The sequence below is a fragment of the Leopardus geoffroyi genome, chromosome D1, assembly GCF_018350155.1.
Source record: "Leopardus geoffroyi isolate Oge1 chromosome D1, O.geoffroyi_Oge1_pat1.0, whole genome shotgun sequence".
NCBI lineage: Eukaryota > Metazoa > Chordata > Mammalia > Carnivora > Felidae > Leopardus > Leopardus geoffroyi.
In genome coordinates, this window is record NC_059329.1 from 61,743,123 (window position 1) to 61,768,964 (window position 25,842).

At 40.9% G+C, this 25,842-nt stretch overlaps 3 protein-coding genes across 5 annotated transcripts; all 3 read right to left on the reverse strand.

Annotated features, from left to right (window-relative positions):
* Nucleotides 1-13,673: 13,673 nt before the first annotated feature.
* On the reverse strand, nt 13,674-15,238 carry LOC123601248 (hemoglobin subunit beta-1). The gene is made up of 3 exons (XM_045484254.1): nt 15,090-15,238; nt 14,734-14,956; nt 13,674-13,927 (listed from the first exon to the last, which is right to left on the reverse strand). The coding sequence occupies exons 1-3, from the start codon at nt 15,179-15,181 to the stop codon at nt 13,799-13,801; spliced, it is 444 nt and encodes a 147-aa protein (XP_045340210.1). The 5' UTR covers nt 15,182-15,238; the 3' UTR covers nt 13,674-13,798.
* A 2,724-nt stretch (nt 15,239-17,962) lies between these two features.
* Nucleotides 17,963-19,495, reverse strand: LOC123601249 (hemoglobin subunit beta). The gene is made up of 3 exons (XM_045484255.1): nt 19,339-19,495; nt 18,983-19,205; nt 17,963-18,217 (listed from the first exon to the last, which is right to left on the reverse strand). Exons 1-3 carry the CDS (start codon nt 19,428-19,430, stop codon nt 18,089-18,091), a joined length of 444 nt encoding a protein of 147 aa, XP_045340211.1. The 5' UTR covers nt 19,431-19,495; the 3' UTR covers nt 17,963-18,088.
* A 2,102-nt stretch (nt 19,496-21,597) lies between these two features.
* LOC123601250 (hemoglobin subunit epsilon-2) lies at nt 21,598-23,245 on the reverse strand. Of its 3 annotated transcripts, none has more exons than XM_045484257.1 (3): nt 23,050-23,245; nt 22,715-22,937; nt 21,598-21,802 (listed from the first exon to the last, which is right to left on the reverse strand). In XM_045484257.1, exons 1-3 carry the CDS (start codon nt 23,139-23,141, stop codon nt 21,737-21,739), a joined length of 381 nt encoding a protein of 126 aa, XP_045340213.1. In that variant the 5' UTR covers nt 23,142-23,245; the 3' UTR covers nt 21,598-21,736. The 3 variants fall into 3 exon arrangements, with proteins under 3 accessions (XP_045340213.1, XP_045340212.1, XP_045340215.1); XM_045484256.1 differs by having other exon boundaries at nt 21,598-21,865; nt 23,050-23,234; XM_045484259.1 differs by lacking the exon at nt 21,598-21,802 and adding an exon at nt 21,872-22,330 and having other exon boundaries at nt 23,050-23,244.
* Nucleotides 23,246-25,842: the final 2,597 nt, after the last annotated feature.

Sequence of the window (25,842 nt, forward strand, 5' to 3'; positions counted from 1 at the left end):
AATGTTCTTCCATTTCTTTGTATGTTCTTCAATTTCCTTCATAAGCTTTTTATAGCTTTCAGCATACAGATCTTTTACATCTTCGGTTAGGTTTATTCCTAGGTATTTTATGCTTCTTGGTGCAATTGTGAATGGGATCAGTTTCTTTATTTGTCTTTCTGTTGCTTCATTGTTAGTGTATAAGAATGCAACTGATTTCCGTACATTGATTTTGTATCCTGCAACTTTGCTGAATTCATGTATCAGTTCTAGCAGACTATTGGTGGAGTCTACTGGGTTTTCCATATGTATAATATCATGTCACCTGTAAAAAGTGAAAGCTTGATTCGTCTTTGCCAGTTTTGATGCCTTTGATTTTGTTTTGTTGTCTGATTGCTGACGCTAGCACTTCCAACACTGTGTTAAACAACAGTGGTGAGACTGGACATCCCTGTCATGTTCCTGATCTCAGGGGGAAAGGTCTCAGTTTTTCCACATTGAGGATGATATTAACTGTGGGCTTTTCATAAATGGCTTCTATGATGTTTAAGTATGTTCCTTCTATCCCGACTTTCTCAAGGCCTTTTATTAAGAAAGGGTGCTGGATTTTGTCAAAGGCCTTTTCTGCATCGATTGACAGGATCATATGGTTCTTATCTTTTCTTTTATTAATGTGATGTATCACATTGATTGATTTGCGAATGTTGAACCAGCCCTGCATCCCAGGAATGAATCCCACTTGATCATGGTGAATAATTCTTTTTATATGCTGTTGAATTCGATTTGCTAGTATCTTGTTGAGAATTTTTGCATCCATGTTAATCAGGGATATTGGCCTGTAGTTCTCTTTTTTTACTGGGTCTGTCTGGTTTAGGAATCTAAGTAATGCTGGCTTCATAGAATGAGTCTGGAAGTTCTCCTTCCCTTTCTATTTTTTGGAGCAGTTTCAGAAGGATAGGTATTATCTCTGCTTTAAATGTCTGGTAGAATTCCCCAGGGAAGCCGTCTGGTCCAGGACTCTTATTTGTTGGGAGATTTTTGATAACTGATTCAATTTCTTCGCTGGTTATGGGTCTGTTCAAGTTTTCTATTTCATCCTGTTTGAGTTTTGGAAGTGTGTGGGTACTTAGGAATTTGTCCATTTCTTCCAGATTGTCCAGTTAGTTGGCATATAATTTTTCATAGCATTCCCTGATAATTGCTTTTATTTCTGAGGGATTGGTTGTAATAATTCCATTTTCATTCATGATTTTATCTATTTGAGTCATCTCCATTTTCTCTTTTAGAAGCCTGGCTAGAGATTTATCAATTTTGTTTATTTTTTTTTCAAAAAACCAACTCTGGTGTCATTTATCTGCTCTACAGTCTTTTTTAGATACTATATTGTTTATTTCTGCTCTGATCTTTATTATTTCTCTTCTTCTGCTGGTTTTGGGGTGTCTTTGCTGTTCTGCTTCTAGTTCCTTATGTGTGCTGTTAGATTTTGTATCTGGGATTTTTCTTGTTTGTTGAGATAGGCCTGGATTGCAATATATTTTCCTCTCAGAAGTACCTTTGCTGCATCCCAAAGCATTTGGATTGTTGTATTTTCATCTTCATTTGTTTCCACATATTTTTAAATTTCTTCTCTAATTGCCTGGTTGACCAATTCATTCTTTAGTAGGGTGTTCTTTAACTCCATGCTTTTGGAGGTTTTCCAGACTTCTTCCTGTTGTTGATTTCAAGTTTCATAGCACTGTGGTCTGAAAGTGTGCATGGTATGATCTCAATTTTTGTATACTTATTAAGGGCTGTTTTGTGACCCAGTATGTGATCTATCTTGGAGAATGTTCCATGTGCATTCGAGAAGAAAATATATTCTGGTGCCCTAAGATGCAGAGTTTTGTATATACATCCGTCAAGTCCATCTGATCCAATGTATCATTCAGGGCCCTTTTTTCTTTATTGATCCTGTGTCTAGGTGATCTATGCATTGTTGTTAGTGGGGTATTAAAGTCCCCTACAATTACCACATTCTTATCAATAAGGTTGCTTATGTTTGTGATTAATTGTTTTACATATTTGAGGGCTGCTGATATCAGTGCATAGATATTTATAATTGTTACCTCTTCCTTATGGATAGACCCTGTAATTATTATATAATGCCCTTCTTCATCTCTTGTTACAGGCTTTAATTTAAAGTCTATTTTGTCTGATCTAAATATGGCTATTCCAGCTTTCCTTTGACTTCCAGTAGCATGATAGATAGTTTTCCATCCCTTCACTTTCAATCTGAAGGTGTCCTCAGGTCTAAAATGAGTCTCCTGTAGACAGCAAATAGATGGGTCTTGTTTTTTTTTTATCCATTCTGATACCCTATGTCTTTTGGTTGGAGCATTTAGTCCATTTACATTCAGTTGTATTACTGAAAGATGTGGGTTTAGAGTCATTGTGATGTCTGTAGGTTTCATGCTTGTAGTGATGTCTCTGGTACTTTGCAGTCCTTGAACATTTCACTCACAGAATCCCTTTTCAGATCTCTTTTCAGATGGTTTATTGGTGATGAATCCCTTCAGTTTTTGTTTGTTTGGGAAAACCTTTATCTCTCCTATTCTGAATGACAGACTTGCTGGATAAAGGATTCTCAGCTGCATATTTTTTCTGTTCAGCACATTGAAGATTTCCTGCCATTCCTTTCTGGCCTGCCAACTTTCAGTAGATAGGTCTGCCACTACTCTTATATGTCTACCTTTGTAAGTTAGAGCCTGTTTATCCCTAGCTGCTTTCAGAATTTTCTCTTTATCCGTGTATTTTGCCAGTTTCACTATATGTCGTGCAGAAGATAGATTCAAGTTATGTGTGAAGGGAGTTCTCTGTGCCTCTTGGATTTCAATGCTTTTTCCCTTCCCCAGATCAGGGAAGTTCTCAGGTAAGATTTGTTCAAGTACACCTTCAGCCCCTTTCTCTCTCCTTCCTCTGGAATTCCTATGATATGGATATTGTTCTGTGTGATTGCACCACTTAGTTCTCTAATTCTCCCTTCATACTCCTGGATTGTTTTATCTCTCTTTTTCTCAGCTTCCTCTTTTTCCATAATTTTACCTTCTAATTCACCTATTCTCTCCTCTGCTTATTCAATCCTTGCTCTAACTGCCTCAAGTTTATTTTATACCTCACTTATAGCATTTTTTAGCTCCTCATGACTATTTCTTAGTCCCTTGATCTCTGTAGCAATAGATTCTCTGCTGTCTTCTATGCTTTTTTCAAGCCCAGTGATTAATTTTATGACTATTATTCTAAATTCTTGTTCTATTATATTGCTTAAATCGTTTTTGATCAATTTGTTAGCTGTCACTACTTCTTGGAGTTTCTTTTGAGGAGAATTCTTCCGTTTTGTCATTTTGGGTAGTCCCTGCAGTGGCGTGGAACTGCAGGGCACTTCCCCTGTGCTGTCCTGAGTAACTTGTGTTGGTGGGGGGCCACAGTCAGACCTGATGTCTGCCCCTAGCCCACTGCTGGGGCCACAGTCAGACTGGTGTGTACCTTATCTTCCCTTCTCCTAGGGGCAGGACTCACTGTGGAGTGGTGTGGCCCTGTCTGGGCTACTTGCACACTGCCAGGCATGCGGTGCTGCTTCCATGGGATCTGGCCTAGGGCGTATTAGCCAGGTTGGATCCTTAAGGTGCACAGGGGTGGGAGAGGCAGGCTTAGCTCGCTTTGCCATCAGTGATCCCCTGCAGGAAGGGACCTGCAGCACCGGAGGGAGGCAGGTCCAGAGGAGGGATGGATCCACAGAAGCACAGCATTGGGTGCTTGCACGGTGCAAGCAAGTTCAGTGATGGGAACTGGCTCCCTTTGGAATTTCGGCTGGGGGATGGGAGAGGAAGATGATGCTTGCCAGTGCCTTTGTTCCACCGCCGAGCTGAGCTCTGTCTTCCGGGGCTCAACAACTCTCCCTCCCATTGTTCTCTCTCCCTCTCCACTCTCCTAGAGCAGAGCTGTTGACTTCTAACATTCCAGATGTTAAGTCCCCCTGGCTGTCAGAACCCATGGAGTCTGGCCCCTCCGCTTTTGCAAGCCAGACTTCAGGGGCTCTGCCTTGCCAGGCGGGGTGCCCTTCCACCACCCCAGCTCCCTCCCACCAGTCCGTGTAGCATGCACTGCGTCTCCTTCCTTGCTACCCTCTTCCATGGACCTCTTGTCTACTCTTGGCTCTGGAGAGTCTGTTCTGCTAGTCTTCTGCCAGTTTTCTGGGTTATTTATGCAGATGTGGGTGGAATCTAAGTGATCAGCAGGATGAGGTGAACCCAGCGTCCTCCTATGCCACCATCTTCCCAGGTCTCCTATCCTTACTTTCTTGAGGGTTTTTATCAAGAAAGGATGCTGTATTTTGTCAAATGCTTCCTCTGCATCTATTGAGAGGATCATATGGTTCTTGTTCTTTCTTTTATTGATGTGATGAATCACATTAATTGTTTTGTGGATATTGAACCAGCCCTGAATTCCAGGTATAAATCCCGCTTGGTAGTGGTGAATAATTGTTTAATGTATTGTTGCATCCAGTTGGCTAATATCTTGTTGAGGATTTTTGCATCCATGTTCATCAGGGAAAATGGTCTATAGTTCTCCTTTTCAGTGGGGTCTCTGTCTGGTTTTGGAATCAAGGTAATGCTGGCCTCAGAGAAAGTTTGGAAATTTTCCTTTCATTTCTATTTTTTGGAACAGCTTCAAGAGAATAGGTGTTAACTCTTCCTTAAATGTTTGGTAGACTTCCCCTGGAAAGCCATCTGGCCCTGGACTCTTGTGTTTTGGGAAATTTTTGATTACTAATTTGATTTATTTACTGGTTATGGGTCTGTTCAAATTTTCTATTTCTTCCTGTTTCAGTTTTCATAGTGTATACGTTTCTAGGGAAAAAAATTGAATAAATGATGCTAGATCCTAAGTGTGTTTGGGTCTGCGTGTTGAAAGTGGTTTGTTCGATTAGAGAAAAAAGGGGGAAAAAAGAAATCATTTGAAAATTTTAAAAAATGAATACACTAAAGTAGACTAAAATGAAATGATAGAAGTAAAATAAAATTTGAAAAAATTTACAAAAAAGTAAAAAATATAGTAGAAAAAATTCTAGAAAAATATTTTTAATTAAAATTGAAAATAAAAATGAAGTTTTCCTCTTTCTGTATTCAAGAAAAATAAAAGAAACAGAAGAGAGAAAAAATAAATAAAAATTAAAATTAAGAAAATAAAGAAAATTGAATAGATGGACCAGATAACAACTGAAATATGACTGAAATTGCTTCATTTTCCCCTAGAAGTCAAACTATGAAGCGCTTTATAGTCCATAAACTAAGCAGGTGGTGAGACTTGTGTTCTTGAAGAGCAAGGTTGGCCCAGTTGGCTGGGGCTTAGTGTAATGGCTCTGTTCTCCACTAGATGGTGCTGCTAGCCTACTGGGATGCATTGTTGTGGCGCTGGTAGGTGCTTAGTAGCATGCACTGGAGCAGTGAAAATGGCGTCACCAGCTACCCAGTCTCTAGTATTGGAACTCTATTCTCCCTGATCAGCAATTGTGTACCCGTCCTTCGTCTTCAGCTTCCGTCCACTCCCTGCTTCCACATTGTCTGTGACCAAGCCCCAGGCAGCACCTCCCTCCCTAGTTTTGTCTCAGATGCCACTACTTTCCCCGGCCCCCCACTTCTGAGGCACTGCAGCCTTGACCCATTCTTCCCCTTTGCAGAGGGTCTCACCGAGCAATGGCCAGGTGCCAGCCACACCCAGGAGCACTTGCGGGACCATGCTGCTGCTGATACCCAGATACTGCAGCCACGTGCCAGTGCGCCCCAGAAAAAGTTCAGGAGACAGTGTAGCAGCAGCGTTTCACGGATTATGGAAAATCACAACACACATCTGACACCAGGCTTCACCCCCAATGACCTTGTTCCAGCACCAGCGAATGTGGCCATTCTCTGGGGTCTGCTGGGCCCAGGTGGCCTCACAGCCTCTATCAAATGTCCTTCCAGCAGTGGAACCGCTTCTCTCCATGTGGCCTGAGAACCTCTCACACACTACTCTGCTCCTGGGGATCCAGCCTTCCTACCAGAGTACCTCCAGGTATCGAGATGCAGAGTTTCAGACTCTGCGCGCCCCCTGTTTACAGTCTTAATGGAATTTAAACCCTCTCCTTTCTCCTTTCTCCCTTCTCCCTTTTTAGCTCAGTCCCTGCAGCTATGTCCCATTTTCCATTTTTATTTCAGCTGCCTTTGGGGAGGGGTGCTTTTCCTGTATTCTCCACCCCCCCCCCCCCGCAGCTGTCTCCATCCTCTCTCCTCATGCAAAAGTGGCTCCCTGACAGCCGCTGCTTCTTTTTCCTCAAATTCGTCTCTCCACACCATGTACCTGCTAAATTCTGTGGTTCAGGTTATGCAGATTGTTGTGTTAATCCTCAGACCCGTTTTCTAGGTGGGCAGGATGGTTTAGTGTTGGTCTGGCTGTATTTCAGGGACGTGTGACACACAAAAAACTTCCATGCTGTTCCACCATCTTGGCTCCTCCCAAGTGTTCCACATATTTTAAATTGTCCCCTGAAGATTACAGAATAGGCCAAGACTATCTTATTCATCCCCCATGTTTTCAAGATAAAAAAACTTGCAGGGTCTTTCTAGGAAATTGAGTACCAGAATACACACTGCTAGACTCCTGCTGTTGTCCAAGTCATTTCTATGACTTCAGTGTAGGCACCAACAATCACCATTTTCATTACTTCTCTTGTTCTGTAATCCTCACACAGTGGAGAAGAATAGCTTGGCCAGTAATAAAAAAATGTATTGTCATATTAAATCAGTAAGGTCTTCAGAAAGACCTAGAAAACTGGTGGATATTATAGAAATTAATAGTTACATCTAGAGAGGTATCAGTATGGTTTAGTTGATTAGGCATCCAACTCTTGATTTTGGCTCAGGTCATGATCTCATGGTTCATGGGTTCAAGTCCCACATCAGGCTCCTCGATGACACTGAAGAGCCTGCTTGGGATTCTCTCTCTTTCTCTCTCTGCCCCTCCTGTGCTGGCTCTCATTCTCTCTCTCTGTCTCTCTCTCTCAAAAATAAATAAGTTTTAAAAACAGTTTCATCTAGAATTATGATTTATTCATGTAAATTTTATTACCATGATCATGTTTATATGCTTGACAGAAATGCTGTTAATAATGAAATGTTGAATTCACATACTGGCATTAATTTCCAGTTCCACCCTCCTTTACAGGAAGAGGATTTAAGAAGAAATAAATTAGTTCCTTTGTTCCTGTTTCATCCCCAACAGAGAGAGCACTACTTTGCTGTGAGTGGAACCTAGGCCCAGATAACTGGTTATTGTGTCTCCAGAGCATGGGAGAGACAGATACCATAGGCAAGACTAGAACTGGGGGATTCTCAGATGACTGTTCAAACTCCTTCACAATCAGTGGGAACCCAAACTCCCAAGGGCAAAAAGGGCTTCCAGGGCACCCCTAGATAACATGCCTTGCCTACTAGCCCTACTACTGCCACAAAGATGAGGCTCTTAGCTGCAATACCTTGTGCAGAGAGTAATGCTGGCCATATCTTAGGATGGTAAGCTTGTGGAGAGGCAAAAGTTAACTCACCCAGTGAAACTCTAACCTTAGCCAGATGAGGGAAGGGTGAGAATATAGCCACAGCATCTCAGGGGAGTTACTCAAAGCAATTTACCAAGATGTTATGGCTAGGATGTGTTGTTTCTGGGGAAAAAAAGATGGTGGGTAGACTTCCCTCTAGGGCTTATGTGAAGCCATGGGTGACTAACATGGCCTTTGCTTACCCTATCCAAGATTCTTCTGCTCTGATGATGCCGTGCTGGGAGACTGCTCTTGCTGTGGCCTTTGACAATGTTTTTTTGCATTATGTGAGAATAGATCACTTTTTATTTATGGGAACCAAATTTCAGTGCTTCTCAGCCATTGTTATATTGTGACATTACAGAAAATGTCAAATTTTAATTGCTTAAATTCCTACAATTCCTAGATCCTTGAATTTCTGAACGCTTCAAAGATGATAAAGGCTCATTACCTGAGATGCTAGTGTCTCAGGTTCTATAGACTTACAAATCAGGTATGAGCCAGGCCATGTCTTTCAGAATAGAAAGAGCAACTATTTGGAAGGTGCTATTGTCCTCGAATGGGACAAAATGCCCAGGAAAAGCACTTGTACCATAGAAGTGGTTCATTCATTTAATCCTTCATAGACTTTATAATTTTTGTCTTTCTTTTTAGCTTTTTTTGGGGAGTGGGAGTTTGTTTTATTTCATTTTGTTTTTGAAAATACACTGTATACAGGCACTGAGGTCCAGGTTCTATGGTTAAAAAAAACCCACAAAGACCATAATCACAGTTTGTAGGTTAGTGAGTAATAGGGTTTGGCGTGATACCTACTGTACCACTTTTAATGCATCTCTATGGAAATATAAACGAAGGTCACAGTTAAAGACTTTCAGAAGGAGAAAAGGTCAGAAAAAAATATATTGTAGGAAGTAACACCCAACACTGGAAATACCTTATATATCAGTAAAAATAGTGGCAGTGATGATCCAGGAAGGGATGGTAGCATGTGTAAATGTCTAAGAATAAAAGAATATGTATGGTATATGTGCTATCTCTCCATCATTAATCTTATCCTGATTTTTCTCATTTTATCTATCATGATTGATTCATTTCCCTCTTTTTAAAATGTATATGTATTGAGCTCTATCATTTTCTTAATATCTTACTTATTTATGAAACATAATATTTGTGAATTGGATTCATATTGCTGACATAACTATAGTTGACTCTTTTCCATTGCTGGATGGTATTCCATTTTATGTATATACCACAAATACATTTATTGCTACTACTCTGGATGGACATTTGAGTCCTTTCTAGCTTTTGACTGTAATAAATAATCTTGCTATGAAGATTATTGTAGATATTTTGTACACACACAAGAATTTCTGGAAACTACTGGGTCGTAGGGTATGTATATGTTCATCTTTAGCATATGCTGCTGAACAGTTTATCTTTCCACTGAAGAAACTGAGTTCCAGCAAGTTTAAATTGTTCATGGCTACATCCAGGAACAATAATAACAAGTACACATATTTTTGCCCATATTTGACTAGAAATTGTATGAGAAGAACAATTGTGGGAAGCAACGTGGTCCCAAATAGGCACAAAATGAGAGAAATACAAGGGTCTCTCCTCTCAAGGTCATCTCCCAGAAATATCTGATTAAACTTTGAAGAAGGCTATAAGTCATCTTGGTAAGGTAGGAAATCTCTTCCCTGCAGACAGGTAGATCATTCTTTTTCCATCCTGGGTCTAATGTGTAAAGTGACAGCAAGGAAGAAATGCTTATATTTTAATACTTATTTATTTATCTTAGAGAGAGAGAGGCCAGAGAGAGGGAGAGAATCCCAAGTAAGCTCTGTGCTGCCAGTGCAGAGCCGGATGCGGGGCTCTATCTCGTGAACCATGAGATCATGACCTGAGCCGATATCAACACTCAGAGAGAGGCTTAACTGAGTGAGCCACCCAGGTGCCCCGAGAAATGCTTATTCTAAATTTTCTATTATTTTAGTTTACTTATGGTAAATAAACAATTAAATAATGTCCAGGTTTCCTTCAGAATTGTTCTGCTTTTTCCCTTTCATAATTTTTTTCACCTTTTGGATATTTTTTGTTACTTTTAATTTCCTCTCTCCTCTTCATGGCTAGCCTTAGTTTAGGTGAGAAAGCTGATATTATGGTGAAGTTTAAGGCTTAGCCCTACCACCAATCTGAGCAGGCAGGCAGACAGGGAGCTGAGAAGGGAGGGGACCAGTCTCCTACTTCCCTCATGTGCTCTCCACTTCATGTAGAAACTCCCCAGCTCAGGGCTTATCATAGACTGAGAAAGTCAACTTTCTTATGCTTTCCACTCCCTTACCAACAAAGCAAAGCTACCTTCATCTCCTTTTTCCCCTTTTAATAATTCCTCCATGAACTTCTTTGTGGTATTTCTTAGTCTTTTTGATGTCCTCTGATTTCCTTTCAGAGATAGGAGTTGAGTTAGTATAAGGACTACAAATTAATATTAACGATTCAGGTTGGCCAAGGAGACCAAGGGGTGCATCAAAACTCTGTGTAGAAATATTTATTGTCCCATGCATCTGAGAAGAGAAGAGTAGAGGTAATTTAATATATTGAAAGAACAGGAATCATCTTGGACTAAATTGTTTATACTGTCTACGTTATTTTTTTAAATTCCTATGTATAATTAATGTACTGTGTTATATTAGTTTCAGGTGTACAATATAGTGATTCAACAATTCTATACATCACACAATGCTTTTCATGACAAGTGTACTCTTAATACCCATCACCTATTTCCCCATACCCCCCACTTACCTTCCTTCTGGTAACCACCAGTTTCTTCTCTATAGTTAAGAATCTGCTTTTTTTATTGTTTGCTTATTTTTTCTTTGTTTGTTTGTACCTTAAGTTTCACCTATGAGTGAAATCATAAGGTATTTTCCTTTTTCTGACTAATTTCACTTAGCATTATACCCTCTAGATCCACCCATGTTGTTGCAAATGGCAAGATTTCATTCTTTTTATGGCTGAGTAATATTCCATCATATATACATACCACATCTTCTTTATCTGTTAATCTATCGATGGCTACTTGGGTTGCTTCAATAGTTTGGCTATTGTAAATAATGCTGCAATAAACATAGGAGTGCATATATCTTTTTGAATTAGTGTTTTCAAATTCATTGGGTAACACTCAGTAGTGAATTTATTGGATCATAGGTATATCTAATTCTTTGAGGAACCTCCATACTGTTTTCTATGGTGACTATGCCAGTTTGCATTCCCACCAATAGTGCATGAAGGTTCCTATGTTTCCACATCCTCGTCAACACTTGTTGTTTCTTGTGCTTTTGATTTAAGCCATTTTGACAGGTGTGAGGTGATATATCATTGTGGTTTTAATTTACATTTACTGATAATTAGTGATGTGGATCATCTTTTCATGTGTCTGTTGGCAATCTGTATGTCTTCTTTGCAGAAATGTCTGTTCATGTCTTCTGTCCATTTTTAATAAGATTATTTGGGGCGGGTTGGTTTTGAGCTATCCCTCAGTGCTCATCAGCTCCCAGGTAGTGAAGATTAGAGTGCTTGGTGGATTCAGAGTGCATCCTTCCCCATCCCTCATGGCCTTCACCTCCTTGGTTTCTCTTACTGTCTTACTGTGATAACAATATCCTTTCTCACTCCTACTGTCTACACTAGGATATGATCCAACTCTCCTCCTCTGGCTCGTAGATCAACAGCCTCTGTGCTTGATTGGTCATCTTGCTTGCCATGGGCCCATATTTCTTTTTAATAGTGCTTTCTTCTATTCTGATTCTCATATCTGAAGTGCCCATTGCCTCCTGAAGGGAGTAGCTCAAAGCTTTCACAGCTGTGTGTATGTCACATTCTGATATACTTTATGTTACTTTATGTCCCTCTTCTAGGCCCTTCCATTGCAGGCCATTCCTCCTTCCTCATCCATTTCATCATGGGCAAAGTGTACATCTTCTTTCTATTGTGGATGAACCCAGTCATTCATAGCATCAAGACCGACTGGATCCACTGAGCCATTATCAAGGTATTCTCTCTGAAATGGAAGAAAATCCTGTGTGTTCCCAGTAACAAAGTGATTAGTTGTGACAAAATTTCAGGCCTTGTTCAGCTCTAACACCAGGCCCTCACGTACATCTGAGAATCCCCTTTCTCATTTAGTTGTAAGAATTTAGTAAATGCATTCATTTTAATACATTGCCCGGAGACAATCAGAAAATAAAAATCAGTCCTAGAAGAAAAAATAAGTAACTTTATAAAGAAATTTGCAGAAGCAAGAGTAATTTTGGAACATCTCTGGCCCTTTCCTGTTTTATGAATGTGAATAATTGAGATTGTTCTGTACTGCTTGATACCTATTGAAGTGAGAGACTCCTTCCCATGAGAAGCACAAGTGCTAAGCGGCTTTCAAACAAGAATAGTAATCTCTATACATGAAATACACACCCTATGTACTCTGTTTCTCTCTTTCATCCTTCTCTGCCTCCAACTAATGCTTGTACTGGAGTAGAACAGCAGCCAGATGGTACCTAGTCGTGTCAAAATGGGGCATTTGTCATTTGGAAACACTATACCTTTGGCCAAATAAGTGTCAACAAAGCCATCTTTGGCTTAAATAATTTTGCACAATTCTGCTTAAAAAGAGTGCTCTGCTAATAGAATCATCACCAAATTGCACACCCTGGGCCACTTAATATTATTAGTGTTTCCCATCCACTGTCAGGCCCTTCTTTTGACCTCCTAGACTCTTCACCTTCCTCCCTGCCACACCTTGCCACTCCATTCTGATGCTTATGTGGGCATGTGTAGTCCTCTTTCTTGTAGATACTTGCATGACTCTTCGTTCCACTTTGCTTGTATCAAAGATCTATCTAGATCTACAGGAGCTCTGCTCTTCCATGCTCTCTGTATGCAAATTCAGTAATACTCAGGTCAATAACAAATGTGAAGATTCCTTCAGCAGACGAACAAAGTTGTCAGCAAGGCACACTTTTAACTCCCTTCTGATCCTGAAAGTTTAGAGAATCATCAGTTATGCATTTAGAAGGACAGCTTGTATTCATCTCCATTCTGTGTTTGAATGAAGCCTGCATATTAATTTAATTAATTGATTAATTTACTTGTTGGTTGCAATACTTTCAGAGTCTTCCTAGCTATATTCAGAATGAGAATGTGGGAAAGGACAAGGACCACTTCAAAGTCATTTGATTTCCAGAATCTAGGATCCACATAAGTGGCTATTGACCAGGAAATGAAATCAGGGCGTGTTGCTGATGGTAACACTATACTAATAACTAGAAAGGCAGAGATGTCATCAGAGGCATCAGAGAGAGACGGAGGAGGGAACAGGCCTCCAATCACTTCCTGGGTATGCATGCTGAAGCATCTTGAGGAGAATGGTATTCCATTTGGTGTGAGCCCACAAAACGATTGCAAGACATTAGTGAATATCAAGACATGAAAAGTCCCTTTTCACATTCTCCTTAGTCATATATTTCTGAAAATATTACTTGTTCCTTCCTTCCAATGCAGACTGTGAAAGTCTCAAGGCCAGGAGCAGTGAAACTACCTCCCCCCTTTGGGTCCTTCATATGGAGTCTCTGTTATAAGATGATAGAGGGAACCAGGATAAGAGTGATGAGGAGGGCAAATAACGGGACAGCAAAAGACGAAGGGAAATCTTAGAGGAACAGTGGAACCTTCAGGAAGAAAAACTTGGTGGATTTAGGGCTGTGAGGCTCTGGACAACTGGAGAGAGGGAAGACATTTATAAGGAAGGCTAAATAAAATAAATGACTTAAATAAAGCATAGGAAAAATCCAAACCCCAAATCAAGCCTCCACTTGAATCCTTCTCTAAGGGAAAGTAAAATAGGCAGCAGGATCTCTTTCCCACATATGTAGCTATTTACGACCTCTCCTGTCATGGAGGCTAAGATATAGATATATTTTCCCAAGGTCTGAACTAGCCCCTCATTTCTTTATGTTTTAAATGCTTTGCTCTCCCATACCATGTACCCATTCGAGTGAGAGATGCAGAAATAATTTAAATACACCAGTGCAATGAAAATAAATATTCTTTATTAGGCAGGAGCCAGATGTTCAAAGAATTTCATGATTTAGACATGTCCAGGTATTAGGGTCCAGGGACCAAGGGACTTTCCCTGGAAAGCAAGAAGGGAGCTCAGTGGTATCTGTGGGCCAGGGCACTGGCCACACCAGCCACCACCTTCTGAAAGGCAGCCTGCACCTGGGGGTTGAAATCATGGCCAAAGTGGTGGGCCAGCACACACACCAGCACGTTGCCCAGGAGCTGTGGGGAAGAGACAAGAGGTATGTACATGGTTAGCAGAGGGATCCAGCTTAGGCTCAGAGTACCCCAGCCCCATCCACAGATGCAAGTTGTGCACATAGAATATAAGCAGAAACGTACTGGATTTCAGATGCTGCTATTGATGTGACTCTAACCATATCAGCCTGATTTTACATTTAGAAATGTTTCTTTCGGGGCACCTGGGTGGCGCAGTCGGTTAAGCGTCCGACTTCAGCCAGGTCACGATCTCGCAGTCTGTGAGTTCGAGCCCCGCGTCAGGCTCTGGGCTGATGGCTCAGAGCCTGGAGCCTGTTTCCGATTCTGTGTCTCCCTCTCTCTCTGCCCCTCCCCCGTTCATGCTCTGTCTCTCTCTGTCCCAAAAATAAATAAACGTTGAAAAAAATTAATAAAATAGAAATGTTTCTTTCCTTCTGACCTAAACTGGAACTTAAATATCATGGTTATTCTTTCAAACTATGTAAAGAAGCAATCATATTTTACCCTCCTTGCTTTCAAGGGAAGAGATAAGGGAAAAAATCATTAGACTAAAAAATTTTAGATGGATTAAGAGAAGTGTTTAGATTAAACACTCAAAAGTTTAATTGAAACAATCAAGGAAAGTCATTACAGAGAACAAAAAGAGGACAAGCAAAGAGGGTGAAATAAAATAGTCCTGAATGGTCCATATTGGTGCAACTAGAATACCTCTTTCCCATTTTAAACAACATCCGGATATCCATAACCTTTACGGACAACATGAGCTTGTCCAGAAAAGGGAAGAGAAGGAGACTACCTCATAGACTCACCCTGAAGTTCTCGGGATCCACGTGCAGCTTGTCACAGTGCAGCTCGCTGAGCTTAGCAAAGGTGCCCTTGAGGTCGTCGATGTTTTTCAGGCCATCACTGAAGGAGTTCAGCACCTTCTTGCCATGGGCCTTCACCTTACTGTTGCTCATAATGGCATCAGCAGAAGACAGGTCCCCAAAGGACTGAAAGAACCTCTGAGTCCAGGGGTAGACAACCAGCAGCCTGAGGGGTGAAAACAGCACAGAGGGACAGAGGGAGTCAGTGCCTGTCAGAAGCCCCAGCGACTGAGCCTTCTCCACCTGCCCAGCATCCATTCACACTCTCCTTAGGCCTGCCTTGCAACCTGGATACCAACCTGCCCAGGGCCTCACCGCCAACTTCATCCACGTTCACCTTGCTCCACAGGCCATTGACCAGACCCTTCTCCTCAGCACTCAGAAACGACATGGTGTCTGTTTGTGTGGTTGCTAGCGAACACAGCTGTGTCAGAAACAAGTGTAAGCTGGTAGCTATCCCTGCTCTTCCTTTTATGCCCAGGCCTGATCTTACCCTCCCTGCTCCTGTGAGCAGATTGGCCCAGGCCTAGGTGTGGTCCTGCAGGGGGAGGTCTGAATGATGACAGCCATACCCGTCCTTCAAATGTTCTAAATATTTCAAAAGCAAATACACACACACACACACACACACACACACACATTTTGTTTGACCTGTAGGCTTTGAGTTTCATTTTACTAAATTTAAACCTCCATTAGCTTTACCATTGCTTTACATTCAGACTGTTTCCAAGACTCTATTTCACACTCCTGATATCAGAGTTCAGGTGTAAGTGTGCAAAGGGAGGTCTGGACATATCTTTTGTAGATATGTCATGAGAAATTCAGAGGCCTTACTAAATAACAATATGGAGTATGTTTATATTTTAAATGTAAAGTACCAAATTGTCAAAGCCATAGCTTTGCTATCTTGACTGACAGAAAGTAGTACCTACTTAGACTTCCCCTACCATTACTTGTACTCAGAAATGGTTCCCCTAAGTTCTGTTACATCTTCTTCCTTCAGTCTTCTTTGGCCACGAATGTATGGACCACTCTTTTGTGCTGACAACTGCTAGAGCCACCATCTTCCTGGTTTCCAGACAGGAACTGCTGTTCTATCTTACCATTGCTACTTAGCATGACTGAAGAGGGAAATGGACTTCTCCTTTTCTTACTCATGACTCTGCAGTGACAAGGCTGAAAGGTTGTAATAAGACATCAAAAGCTCAGACTTATCAGAGAAAAATAAGAATAAATGTGGCTATGTTCTGAGCCTCAGGCTCAAATCCTGATCAATATTTGAAGATTCTAGAAAGCTTCTAGACCCAGTGCCCTCTTTTCCTTTTAAGCTTATTTCTACCCTGTGAAGGGGAACCACAGGATGTCTGCTTTACCTTGATTCCAGCTCCATTGGGCACTAACATACACACATACACATATGCACACATGTGCACACACACACACACACACACACACAGAGTCCCCAAGAGAGATAATTTTTCAAATTTTATTTTTCTCCAGTATGTCAAGTTTGCACAGTTCTTAATGTTTTGAACCAGGATGGGCCTAGTCTGAGTGTAATGAAGAGTATGACTTCAAGATTCTCTTCATGACTATCCATCCTGAAGAAGATTCTCTTGTCATCCAGAGGTATGTTGTTTTACGTGTTTCAAAAATGACACTGAACCAAAACACTTTTGTACATGCAGTAGTGTTCAATTTTAAATCCCCTTCAGTCATCTAGGCATTTCAACAATCTAATACATATTTTCCTGGGTCAAGAAAGTTATCTTTTACACTTCTCTTCCAGATGCACAATCTCTCAATTACCTCAGTCCAGTATCCTTTCAAAAATTAAATTAAATTAAATTCATAAAATTAAATAAAGCAAAAATACCCTAAGAAGAGCAGAACTCAGAAAAGTTATGGACATACAGTTTTTAAAAGTCGTAGCCTTATATGAAAAGCAGTAAAGTCAACCTAGCCATAACTTTGATAAAGTATGTGGTAATTATTACAAGATACTTAATGTTTCAGTTTATAATTGCCACTGGTATTTCCTCCACTGGGCTCAAGCTTTTATTGATATCGCTAAGTTGGCCATGGTGTTGACTAATGAAAAGCAAAGGGGCAATTTTTTCCCAAGTTAAATATGAAACTGTATATCTCCAGGGGCAGAATCTTGACTTCATTCTGGGAACTTTTACAAATATGTAAGGCATTAGTTCATAAGGCCCAATGTCCAGCACACAAGGAACAGAAAGCAAATCTCTGATCAGTGTTTTACTTCCCTATGTGCTTCCTCATTGCATATTGTAGCATCAATACCGGAGGAACTCTATGCAATGGTCCCTTGCTCAGATTGTTCTCTAGTTCCACAGTTTGAAGATAGGGAATAATCACTTATTCATCCACTGACTATTTCATTTAGTACATATTCACTCACTGCCTATGGAGGAACTTAACAGAGCACAGTAGTCATATAGGACAGTATAAAATGGTCAGACACATTTATACAGCATAGAATGTGAGTGTGATGGATAAGAAGAAATGTTAAAAATAAGTAGAAGGGATGTGTTTGGAAGGATTTCCTTAGGCAATATTGGAAAGTTCATTAAGGCCAGGGTCCAAAGGCCTCACAAGTAATAAACAAGCATTGAATTTTGTCTAAAATGGGAGGGTGGGAGCAGGAATTATTTATGAGGGTGTTTGGGGCAAGTAAAAGATGGAAGTTATTCCTTAGAGCAGGAGCACTTGAGGAAGTGTGGTATTGAAAGCTACACTGCAAGCAAGGCATGTAGGCAAAAAAAGAAACAGGACAGTGTCTTGATCATTCATTATGGCTCCAGCTGAGCACAGTATTTTTTTGTAAATGTTGGAAATAGATCAAAGCATTAGCCTGAAGTCTATGTCTTTTGTGTGAAGCCTTCCACAGAGGCCCTGTAATGCCAGTATTCTCTATGTATTTAAAACTTTCTGGACAATGCAAATGCTCGGGAGGGAGAAGTGTCCTACATAAGTGACTATGCCTGGTGCCCCTCCTTTTCTCATTTTCCTTGACCTCTTTGAATAAAACACAAGAGCTTCCTATCTGTAGATCCTAAGGGATTTAGCATACCTCCAGACAAAAATAAAATAAAATAAAATAAAATAAAATAAAATAAAATAAAATAAAGTGAAATGAATCAGGAAGTTGAGTTAAAGTTCTTTATTAGACAGAAGTCATACCCTTGAAGGTGGACATTATTTCATCAAGTTCAGAAGATCGAATTTAGGGAACTAGGTTCTTCTAGTGGTCACCAGAAAATAGGCCATGATCTCAATGGTACTTGTGGGCCAAGGCATTGGCCACACCAGCCACCACCTTCTGAAAGGCAGCCTGCACCTGGGGGTTGAAATCATGGCCAAAGTGGTGGGCCAGCACACACACCAGCACGTTGCCCAGGAGCTGTGGGGAAGACATAGATACAAAAATATACATGATTAACAGAGAAATCAAGCTTGGCTTCTGAGAAACTGAGCCAACAATCTTTTTTTTTCCTGCCCATGCTCTAGCCCAAATTGATCTTCAGGTTATCTCCATAGGCCGAAATGAGTAACCATATATGTATGCATACTGTATAGTTTTATTATATATGTTTTATATAATAAGGAACAGATTAATTAGTCTGATGATGGCTGTCTTAGCAACTACTGCTTCCCTACTTCCCTACTTCTGGTCTACCAGCCTCAGATATTCACTTTCCTTTCCTTTCCATTGAGTCTTGATTCCATAAAATTCCAATTATTCTTTAATTCTGAACTGATTTTTGGACTCTAGATGACATCCTGAGCCTCTCCCCTTTGAGGAGCCCTTCCAATCCCCATTTGGAGAGATAGAAAGACTATTCCAAGTGTAGAAGTAGAAGATGAGAACTAGTATGTATAATTTGGGTACTGAGTAGGGAAAAAAGTTAGGGAGAAAAAGAGAGAAGCAAAAGATAAACTATTAAGTAAGAGCTTGATTAAAAAAAAAAAAAACAAGGATGTGAGAAAGGAAACGACGTGGAATACTGAATGAAAAATATAAAACTACATACATTTTGAAAAGCATTCAATGATGATATATTCTAAAGTAAAAAGGAAGCTGGAGGGTGAACAGGTAGATAAAGGAACCAAAGTAGAAGACTAGAAAGTGAAAAGAAAAAACAAACGGAAGATATCCTAGACTCACCCTGAAGTTCTCGGGATCCACGTGCAGCTTGTCACAGTGCAGCTCGCTGAGCTTAGCAAAGGCGCCCTTGAGGTCGTCGATGTTTTTCAGGCCATCACTGAAGGAGTTCAGCACCTTCTTGCCATGGGCCTTCACCTTACTGTTGCCCATAATGGCATCAGCAGAGGACAGGTCCCCAAAGGACTGAAAGAACCTCTGAGTCCAGGGGTAGACAACCAGCAGCCTGAGGGGTGAAAACAGCACAGAGGGACAGAGGGAGTCAGTGCCTGTCAGAAGCCCCAGCGACTGAGCCTTCTCCACCTGCCCAGCATCCATTCACACTCTCCTTAGGCCTGCCTTGCAACCTGGATACCAACCTGCCCAGGGCCTCACCGCCAACTTCATCCACGTTCACCTTGCTCCACAGGCCATTGACCAGACCCTTCTCCTCAGCACTCAGAAATCCCATGTTGTCTATTTGTGTGGTTGCTAGCGAACACAGTTGTGTCAGAAGCAAGTGTAAGCTGGTAGCTATCCCTGCTCTTCCTTTTATGCCCAGGCCTGATCTTACCCTCCCTGCTCCCGTGAGCAGATTGGCCCAGGCCTAGGTGTGGTCCTGCAGGGGGAGGTCTGAATGATGACAGCCATACCCGTCCTTCAAATGTTCTAAATGTTTCAAAAGCAAATACACACACACACACACACACACACACACACACACACACACTGGAATATTACTCCGCCATCAGAAAAGAGTGAAATGTTGCCATTTGCAATAATGTGGATGGAACTAGAGTGTATTACACTAAGCAAAACGAATCAGAGAAAGACAAATACTACATGATTTCACTCATATGTGGAATTTAAGAAGCAAAATAGGTGGAATGGAAGAAAAAATGAAAGAAGATAGAAACAGAGAGGGGGACAAACCACAAGAGACTCTTAACTGTAGAGAACAAACTGAGGGTTGCTGGTGGAGAGGTTGGGGGATGGGCTAAATGGGTGATGGGCATTAAGGATGGCACTTGTGTTGAACACTGGGTGTTACATGTAAGTGATGAATCACTGAATTCTACTCTTGAAACCAACACTACGCTATATATTAACTAAGTTAAATTTGAATAAAATCTTGGAAGAAAAACAAAAACAGAAAACTTTGTAATATATTTATGAGATAGTAATTATTATTCCACTTTACAAACAAGGAAATTCATTCTGGGAAATGTTGACGAAACTTTTCGAGGTGATGGGGATGTAATTTGATCTTTTCCTGCTATTCCTAAAGCCCAGGCTTTTTGCTTCTATGCCAGGGGCTTGGGTATTGGAATTTAAAGTGATGGCCACAAAAATGGCTGTGCTCAACTGCCAGCTCCATACAAGAGACTCTCGGCATTTTCTGTTCTGAGAATAGGTTTTCCTCTTTTCATTCACCAGACAGGGAATCTGGCTATCATCTGTGACTTCACTACTCTCTACTGCACTCTCTTCCAAGTCCTGCGGTATCTTTGCCACAATGATACCTTACTTTTTTCTTAGTTTAATTGCCCCTGTGAAGTTCAGTCCTTTGCCCTCATTCTAATCACAGCACATTCCTATGGATAGATCCACGTTAGACCCTCTCTTGTCAGTTCTATATCCATACATGGATCAGTTTCCCTAAAATTCCCTATTCACTATGTTATTCGTGTGTGCAAGAAATTTCACTGGTACTTTGCTTATAATGATAGTTTCTTTTCTGCTTTTTCCTGGCGGCAGTGGCCCTAATTTTATGCCGCTGTGCTGCTTTCAAGGGACTGATTTCTCCTCTGTCACTTAGACCCTGCATTTGTCATTTTCCCACATTAATGGCCTTTTGTCTCCACCAAAGGAATTGGAAACATGTTCCAGGTCACAGAACTAGCAGGTGAGATACAGATTCAAATCAAAGCAGTTACTTCCTATGCCTTAGAGACAGTTCCTCCATTAATACCACTGAAGACACTAGGGAAAGTTTAGAGCATGGTCCTTGCCTAGGTCTCTGGGTAGTCCCATCTGAACTTTATTACAGCTGATAAAAACATGTTTCTTATATTAAATGGAAGCAAAATATAGCACCAAAGAGCTCTGAGCCTATACAGTCCCCTCTGTGAACCCCAACTCACTACCACATTCTTCTTACATTTCTCTAGAGTATCTCCATTCACTCCCTTTTGCTGAAGACATTATTCAACTCGAGTCTACCTTCCCTTCCTAGAAGTACCTTCATTTGAAGCTACTTTTTTTAAGTTTATTGATTTATTTGGGAGGGAGAGGGAGACAGAGAGAGAGAGAGAGAAAGAACACGTGGGGGAGGGGCAGAGAGGGAAGGAGAGAGAGAGAGAATCCAAAGCAGGATCCATGACTTCAGTGTAGAGCCCAATGCAGGACTTGAACGCACGAACTGTGAGATCATGACCTGAGCTGAAACCAAGAGTTGGATGCTTAACTGACTGAGCCACCCAGGTGCCCAAAGCCACTCTTATCTTGAAGAATCTTATAAGGCTCTCTTCTCTATCCTCCCCAAACTCCTTATCTCAAATAACCCCGTTCCTTATAGGATTGCTTTCTTTTAGCTGAATCAACATAAGAGATAAAGACAGAGAGAGAAGACAAGGATGTTTCTTATAGAGCACAATGTTTATTTTATTTTTATCATATAGCACTTAAGTAAGGGGGCAGGACACTGCCCATCTGCAGGAGATGGACTCTTGGAACACAGGGCCATCCAGTAGGTGCCAACATGGTTAGATAAGCACCTCAGTGGTACCTGTGGGCCAGAGCAGTAGCCACAGCAGTGGTCAGCTTCTGCCAAGCAGCCTGCACCTGTGAAGTAAACTCCTTGCTGAAGTGAGTTGCCAAGACAATCAAAATCATGTTGCCTAGAAGCTGGGGAGAGAGTGGGGATAAAAAGAAAATGGTACCTAGTGAACAGAAAGCCTCAAGCTGGTCACATCCATTATCTTCCTGATAAGAGATTGAGTAACTTTCAGGGTCATGATCCCACAGAAGTTTACCATAATATGCTTGACATCGGCATCAATATGACTCCTAGCCCTGAACTTTCCATTGTGTCTGGCCTTCTCTCATTTGCCCTGCCAGCTTCCACATTAGAATATTGCTATGGATGGCTTCTCTTTTGTAGAGACTCTGTCGTTTTTTTAAGTAGGATCATAGTACTGCAAGTATAGTCTAAGTCCCCAGATAATATGTACATTCAAATTGTTTGGTCCCTCACATGACAAAGAATCTTCTGCCATGTATACGAGAGCATTCCATCACTGCTAAAGGGGGCAGGGTTCACAATCATCCATTGAAAAGATTGCTGTTATTTTGTCTTGCTTAGTCCAGGTTCTAAACTCAAGAATCATGCATAAATGTATTCATCATTTTTAGACAAAATTTCAATTACCAAAGGTACGGCATTCTTCTTCCTGTAATTGTATGCTGAGGCCGAAACCATTTAACTCAGTTGTGGCCAATGTTCTTCCCTGGTCATAATAATTGTTTCAGAAATATAAGATGGCCAGTGGTCTCCACTGGTCACAATAATTATCCTACTCCATCTTAACTATGACGTTTGGAACAACCTAACTACCAAAATCAAGCTCTTCCTTAAATATTACATCCCAACTATTACCTTCATAGAATCAGACTTAAGTACCTGTGTTTCCTAACGTACCCACAATGCAAATATCTGGGGTGAAGGAACAGAGCACAAGCGTGCCTAGAACTCACCTTGAAGTTCTCAGGATCCACATGCATCTTGTCACAATGCAGCTCACTCAGCTCAGCAAAGGTGTCCTTGAGGTCATCCATATGTTTAACAGCGTTGCCAAAGGAGGTCAGTACCTTCTTGCCATGGGCCTTGACCTTGGGGTTGCCCATTATGGCAGACTCAGAGGATAAGTTGCCAAAATTGTCAAAAAACCTCTGGGTCCATGGATAAACAACCAGGAGCCTGTGGGATGATCATAGTCACAGACCAGATGGGAAGTCACAGTATGTAAGAAACCTGACCAATTCCCCTTTCAGGAACACTTTCTGCCTTCCTGCCCCCCTCCAGTGCCTACCTTCCCAGGACCTCGCCTCCAACCAACTCCACGTTCACCTTGGCCCACAGGCTAACAACAGCAGCCTTCTCTTCAGCCGTAAAATGCACCATGGTATCTGGGAGCTTACTGGTGATCACTAAGGTGCCAAAAGCAAGTTGGTGCTGCTGCTTCTCGGTGTGGCCTTTTATTCGTCACTTCTAGTTTCCAGGCCCTTGCTTCTCCCAGTGAGGTGACACTATTGGTCAAGTGTGGGTTGTCACCACCAGGGTGGGGTTTGGACAAGGGAGGGTCAGCAGGATGGACATTTGTGTCTCTGATAGTGTTGGGTGGCTCTATCAGGGGGATTCTTCTGCCCTTCCCCACCATCCACTATGCAGGTCGTATCTCAGTCTTCCCACCCCATCAGCCCTGAGATGACCTGCAGGCTGACCACGAGGCATGACTAGAATTCAGAGGCGTAAGAATTAGAGATCTTCTGGGCATTGTGTCAGGTGTTTACAAGACATCACTCTGTTGTTTTCTTTGGGTATAAAAGAAGCCATAGCTTTTCTTGGTCACCAGTTTTCCTAAAGCTTAAATGAGGCTTATACTTTTATAAGCGAAGAAGAAAAGATCCCAATCCAGCTTCAGTTCAGAAATAGGACAGGTAAAAACTAAGTAATTTGGAGAACTGAGTACTGCCTGATTGTTGGCGAGTTCTATTACAATATATGTGCATCTCCTTGTCTGAACAATTTTGTTCATTCTGATTATACACACAGTGTCTCTGGCCAATGTAAACTATTCACTCAGTTGTTTCAGAAGATACAGAATTGAGTATTGGAGAAAACTGAGTATTCCACAGAAAATATTAGACTCTGTGGCCACAGCTAGGGATTAGGGGAGTTGTCTCTGGCATTTATTGTATCTACACTCCTTTGTTGTGGTTAACCATTCCTCATTTCTAATCAGGCAGAGGCAATCCTCACTGACAGTGTTTCACACACTACTATCCTGTAGCCTAATGTGCTTTGGTCTCATGCATCTCAAACAAGCATTTATAGGTCTAGATGGGGCACACTTCCAGGGAGAAAGGAAATGGTTTATATTATATATATATACTTAAATATAATATATATTTACATATATATTTTATATTATATATGTATTTATATATATATTTATGTATATATATAATAAAATGTAAATATATATCATATATATATATAATATAAAATATATGTATGTATTTTTTTTTCTCTCTCTATCTCAGAGTTTATTGTTCCCATGTTTTAAGCTCCAGGAAGCTGGTTTGTTTGTTTCTCCCGAAGATGACTCTTACAAAAAAATTTTTTTTCTCAATTTAAGAAATAATCTCCATGTGTATTTACAAGGGTACTCTAACATGTAAAGAGTTCAGCCCAATATATTAGTGTTGGATTTCTGCTAGTATAAAAGAAATCCTTTGTCTGTTTGATATAGTGAAGGCTTTTATTAATTTATCTTGGGAAAAAACTTACATTTACACTGTGGATAAGAATTGTTAAGCTGCTGGAAGCTACTTTATCATGACAGACTTGATTATCTGTGAGCTCTCAAGTCCAAGCTGTGCTGATGTGAACACTTTGGTACAGAGATATAAAGAAAAAATGTGTGAATCAATCCCAAAAAGATTTCTTCAAGGGAAGAAGTCAATGACATAAAAGAAACCCAAGGAAATGTTGACCACAGCCAGGAATCCCACCTACCCTTAGCCATATGCATGGTCGGAGGGAAAGGCTCAGGGCCCTTGTTCCCTGATGGCCCTGGTGCTTGTTTGGCCCACTGTGTGCACACTGGGACCTCACAGACTTGGGGATATCTGCATCTCTGAATGTTGGCAAAAAGCCTCCCACATTTCCAGCAAACCAACAATGATTCTGGTAGTTACCTCTAACTCCTGCTTTTCTCTCACCTTCTTTAGACAATTACTTTGCAAGAATTTTTTACTTCTCCCGTTCATGGCTGTTTCACACTTCCACTTTATTTCCATGCTCACTGTTCCCACTGCTGTCTGGAAGCTTATCGCATCAATGCTAGATCATCATCACAGTCATCTATCAGTTTTCTGGACATTCATCCATCACATATTTAAAAAGCACATATTGACCGAGGCCAATAATGCCATGCATTGTTTTAAAAACTGAGAATCTTGGGGATCCTGGGTGGCTCAGTTGGTTAAGCATCTGACTTCAGCTCAGATCATGATCTCACCAGTCTTGAGTTCCAGCCTGCTTGGACTTTTCCCTCTTCCTGCTCCTCCCCCTCTCTTAAAAATAAATAAACATTAAAAAAAAAAAAAAAACCACTTGAAATCCTGGAAAAAACAAAACAATGTATCTAGTCTCATCGTGCTCACATAGTGGGTAGAGGATACTGACACTAATAATTAAATCAGCAAAGAAGTTCAGATGGTGTTTGTTATATGACGAGGAACAAAATGCATCTGATGACATGGTGGCAAGTGACTAGACAAAAATAATGTAAGGACAGAGGTCTGAAAGGAACATACATTTGAACTGGGACCTTGATGACAATATGGAGCTAGGCATAAGTAGTTTCCCTGAAGCCAGGAAAGGCAAGTGTGAAACTTGGAGGCTGGACAGAAAAGGAGAAAGAAAGAAAGAAAGAAAGAAAGAAAGAAAGAAAGAAAGAGAGAAAGGAAGGAAGGAAGGAAGGAAGGAAGGAAGGAAGGAAGAAAGAAAGAAAGAAAGAAAGAAAGAAAGAAAGAAAAGCCTAACACGACAAGCCTAAGGCATGACAAGATCTGAGAGAGAGAGATGTTAAGGGAAG

Bases quoted from the DNA above. Each gene is read 5' to 3' on its own strand.
- LOC123601249 (XM_045484255.1), bottom strand. From the start codon at position 19,430: ATGGGATTTCTGAGTGCTGAGGAGAAGGGTCTGGTCAATGGCCTGTGG. The intron at 19,206-19,338 runs GTTGGTATCCAG...TTCACCCCTCAG, and splicing joins GGCGGTGAGGCCCTGGGCAG to GCTGCTGGTTGTCTACCCCT. The intron at 18,218-18,982 runs GTGAGTCTAGGA...TCTTCCCCACAG, and splicing joins TGGATCCCGAGAACTTCAGG to CTCCTGGGCAACGTGCTGGT.
- LOC123601248 (XM_045484254.1), bottom strand. From the start codon at position 15,181: ATGTCGTTTCTGAGTGCTGAGGAGAAGGGTCTGGTCAATGGCCTGTGG. The intron at 14,957-15,089 runs GTTGGTATCCAG...TTCACCCCTCAG, and splicing joins GGCGGTGAGGCCCTGGGCAG to GCTGCTGGTTGTCTACCCCT. The intron at 13,928-14,733 runs GTGAGTCTATGA...TCTTCCCCACAG, and splicing joins TGGATCCCGAGAACTTCAGG to CTCCTGGGCAACGTGCTGGT.
- LOC123601250 (XM_045484256.1), bottom strand. From the start codon at position 23,141: ATGGTGCATTTTACGGCTGAAGAGAAGGCTGCTGTTGTTAGCCTGTGG. The intron at 22,938-23,049 runs GTAGGCACTGGA...ATCATCCCACAG, and splicing joins GGAGGCGAGGTCCTGGGAAG to GCTCCTGGTTGTTTATCCAT. The intron at 21,866-22,714 runs GTGAGTTCTAGG...CTCTCTCCCCAG, and splicing joins TGGATCCTGAGAACTTCAAG to CTTCTAGGCAACATGATTTT.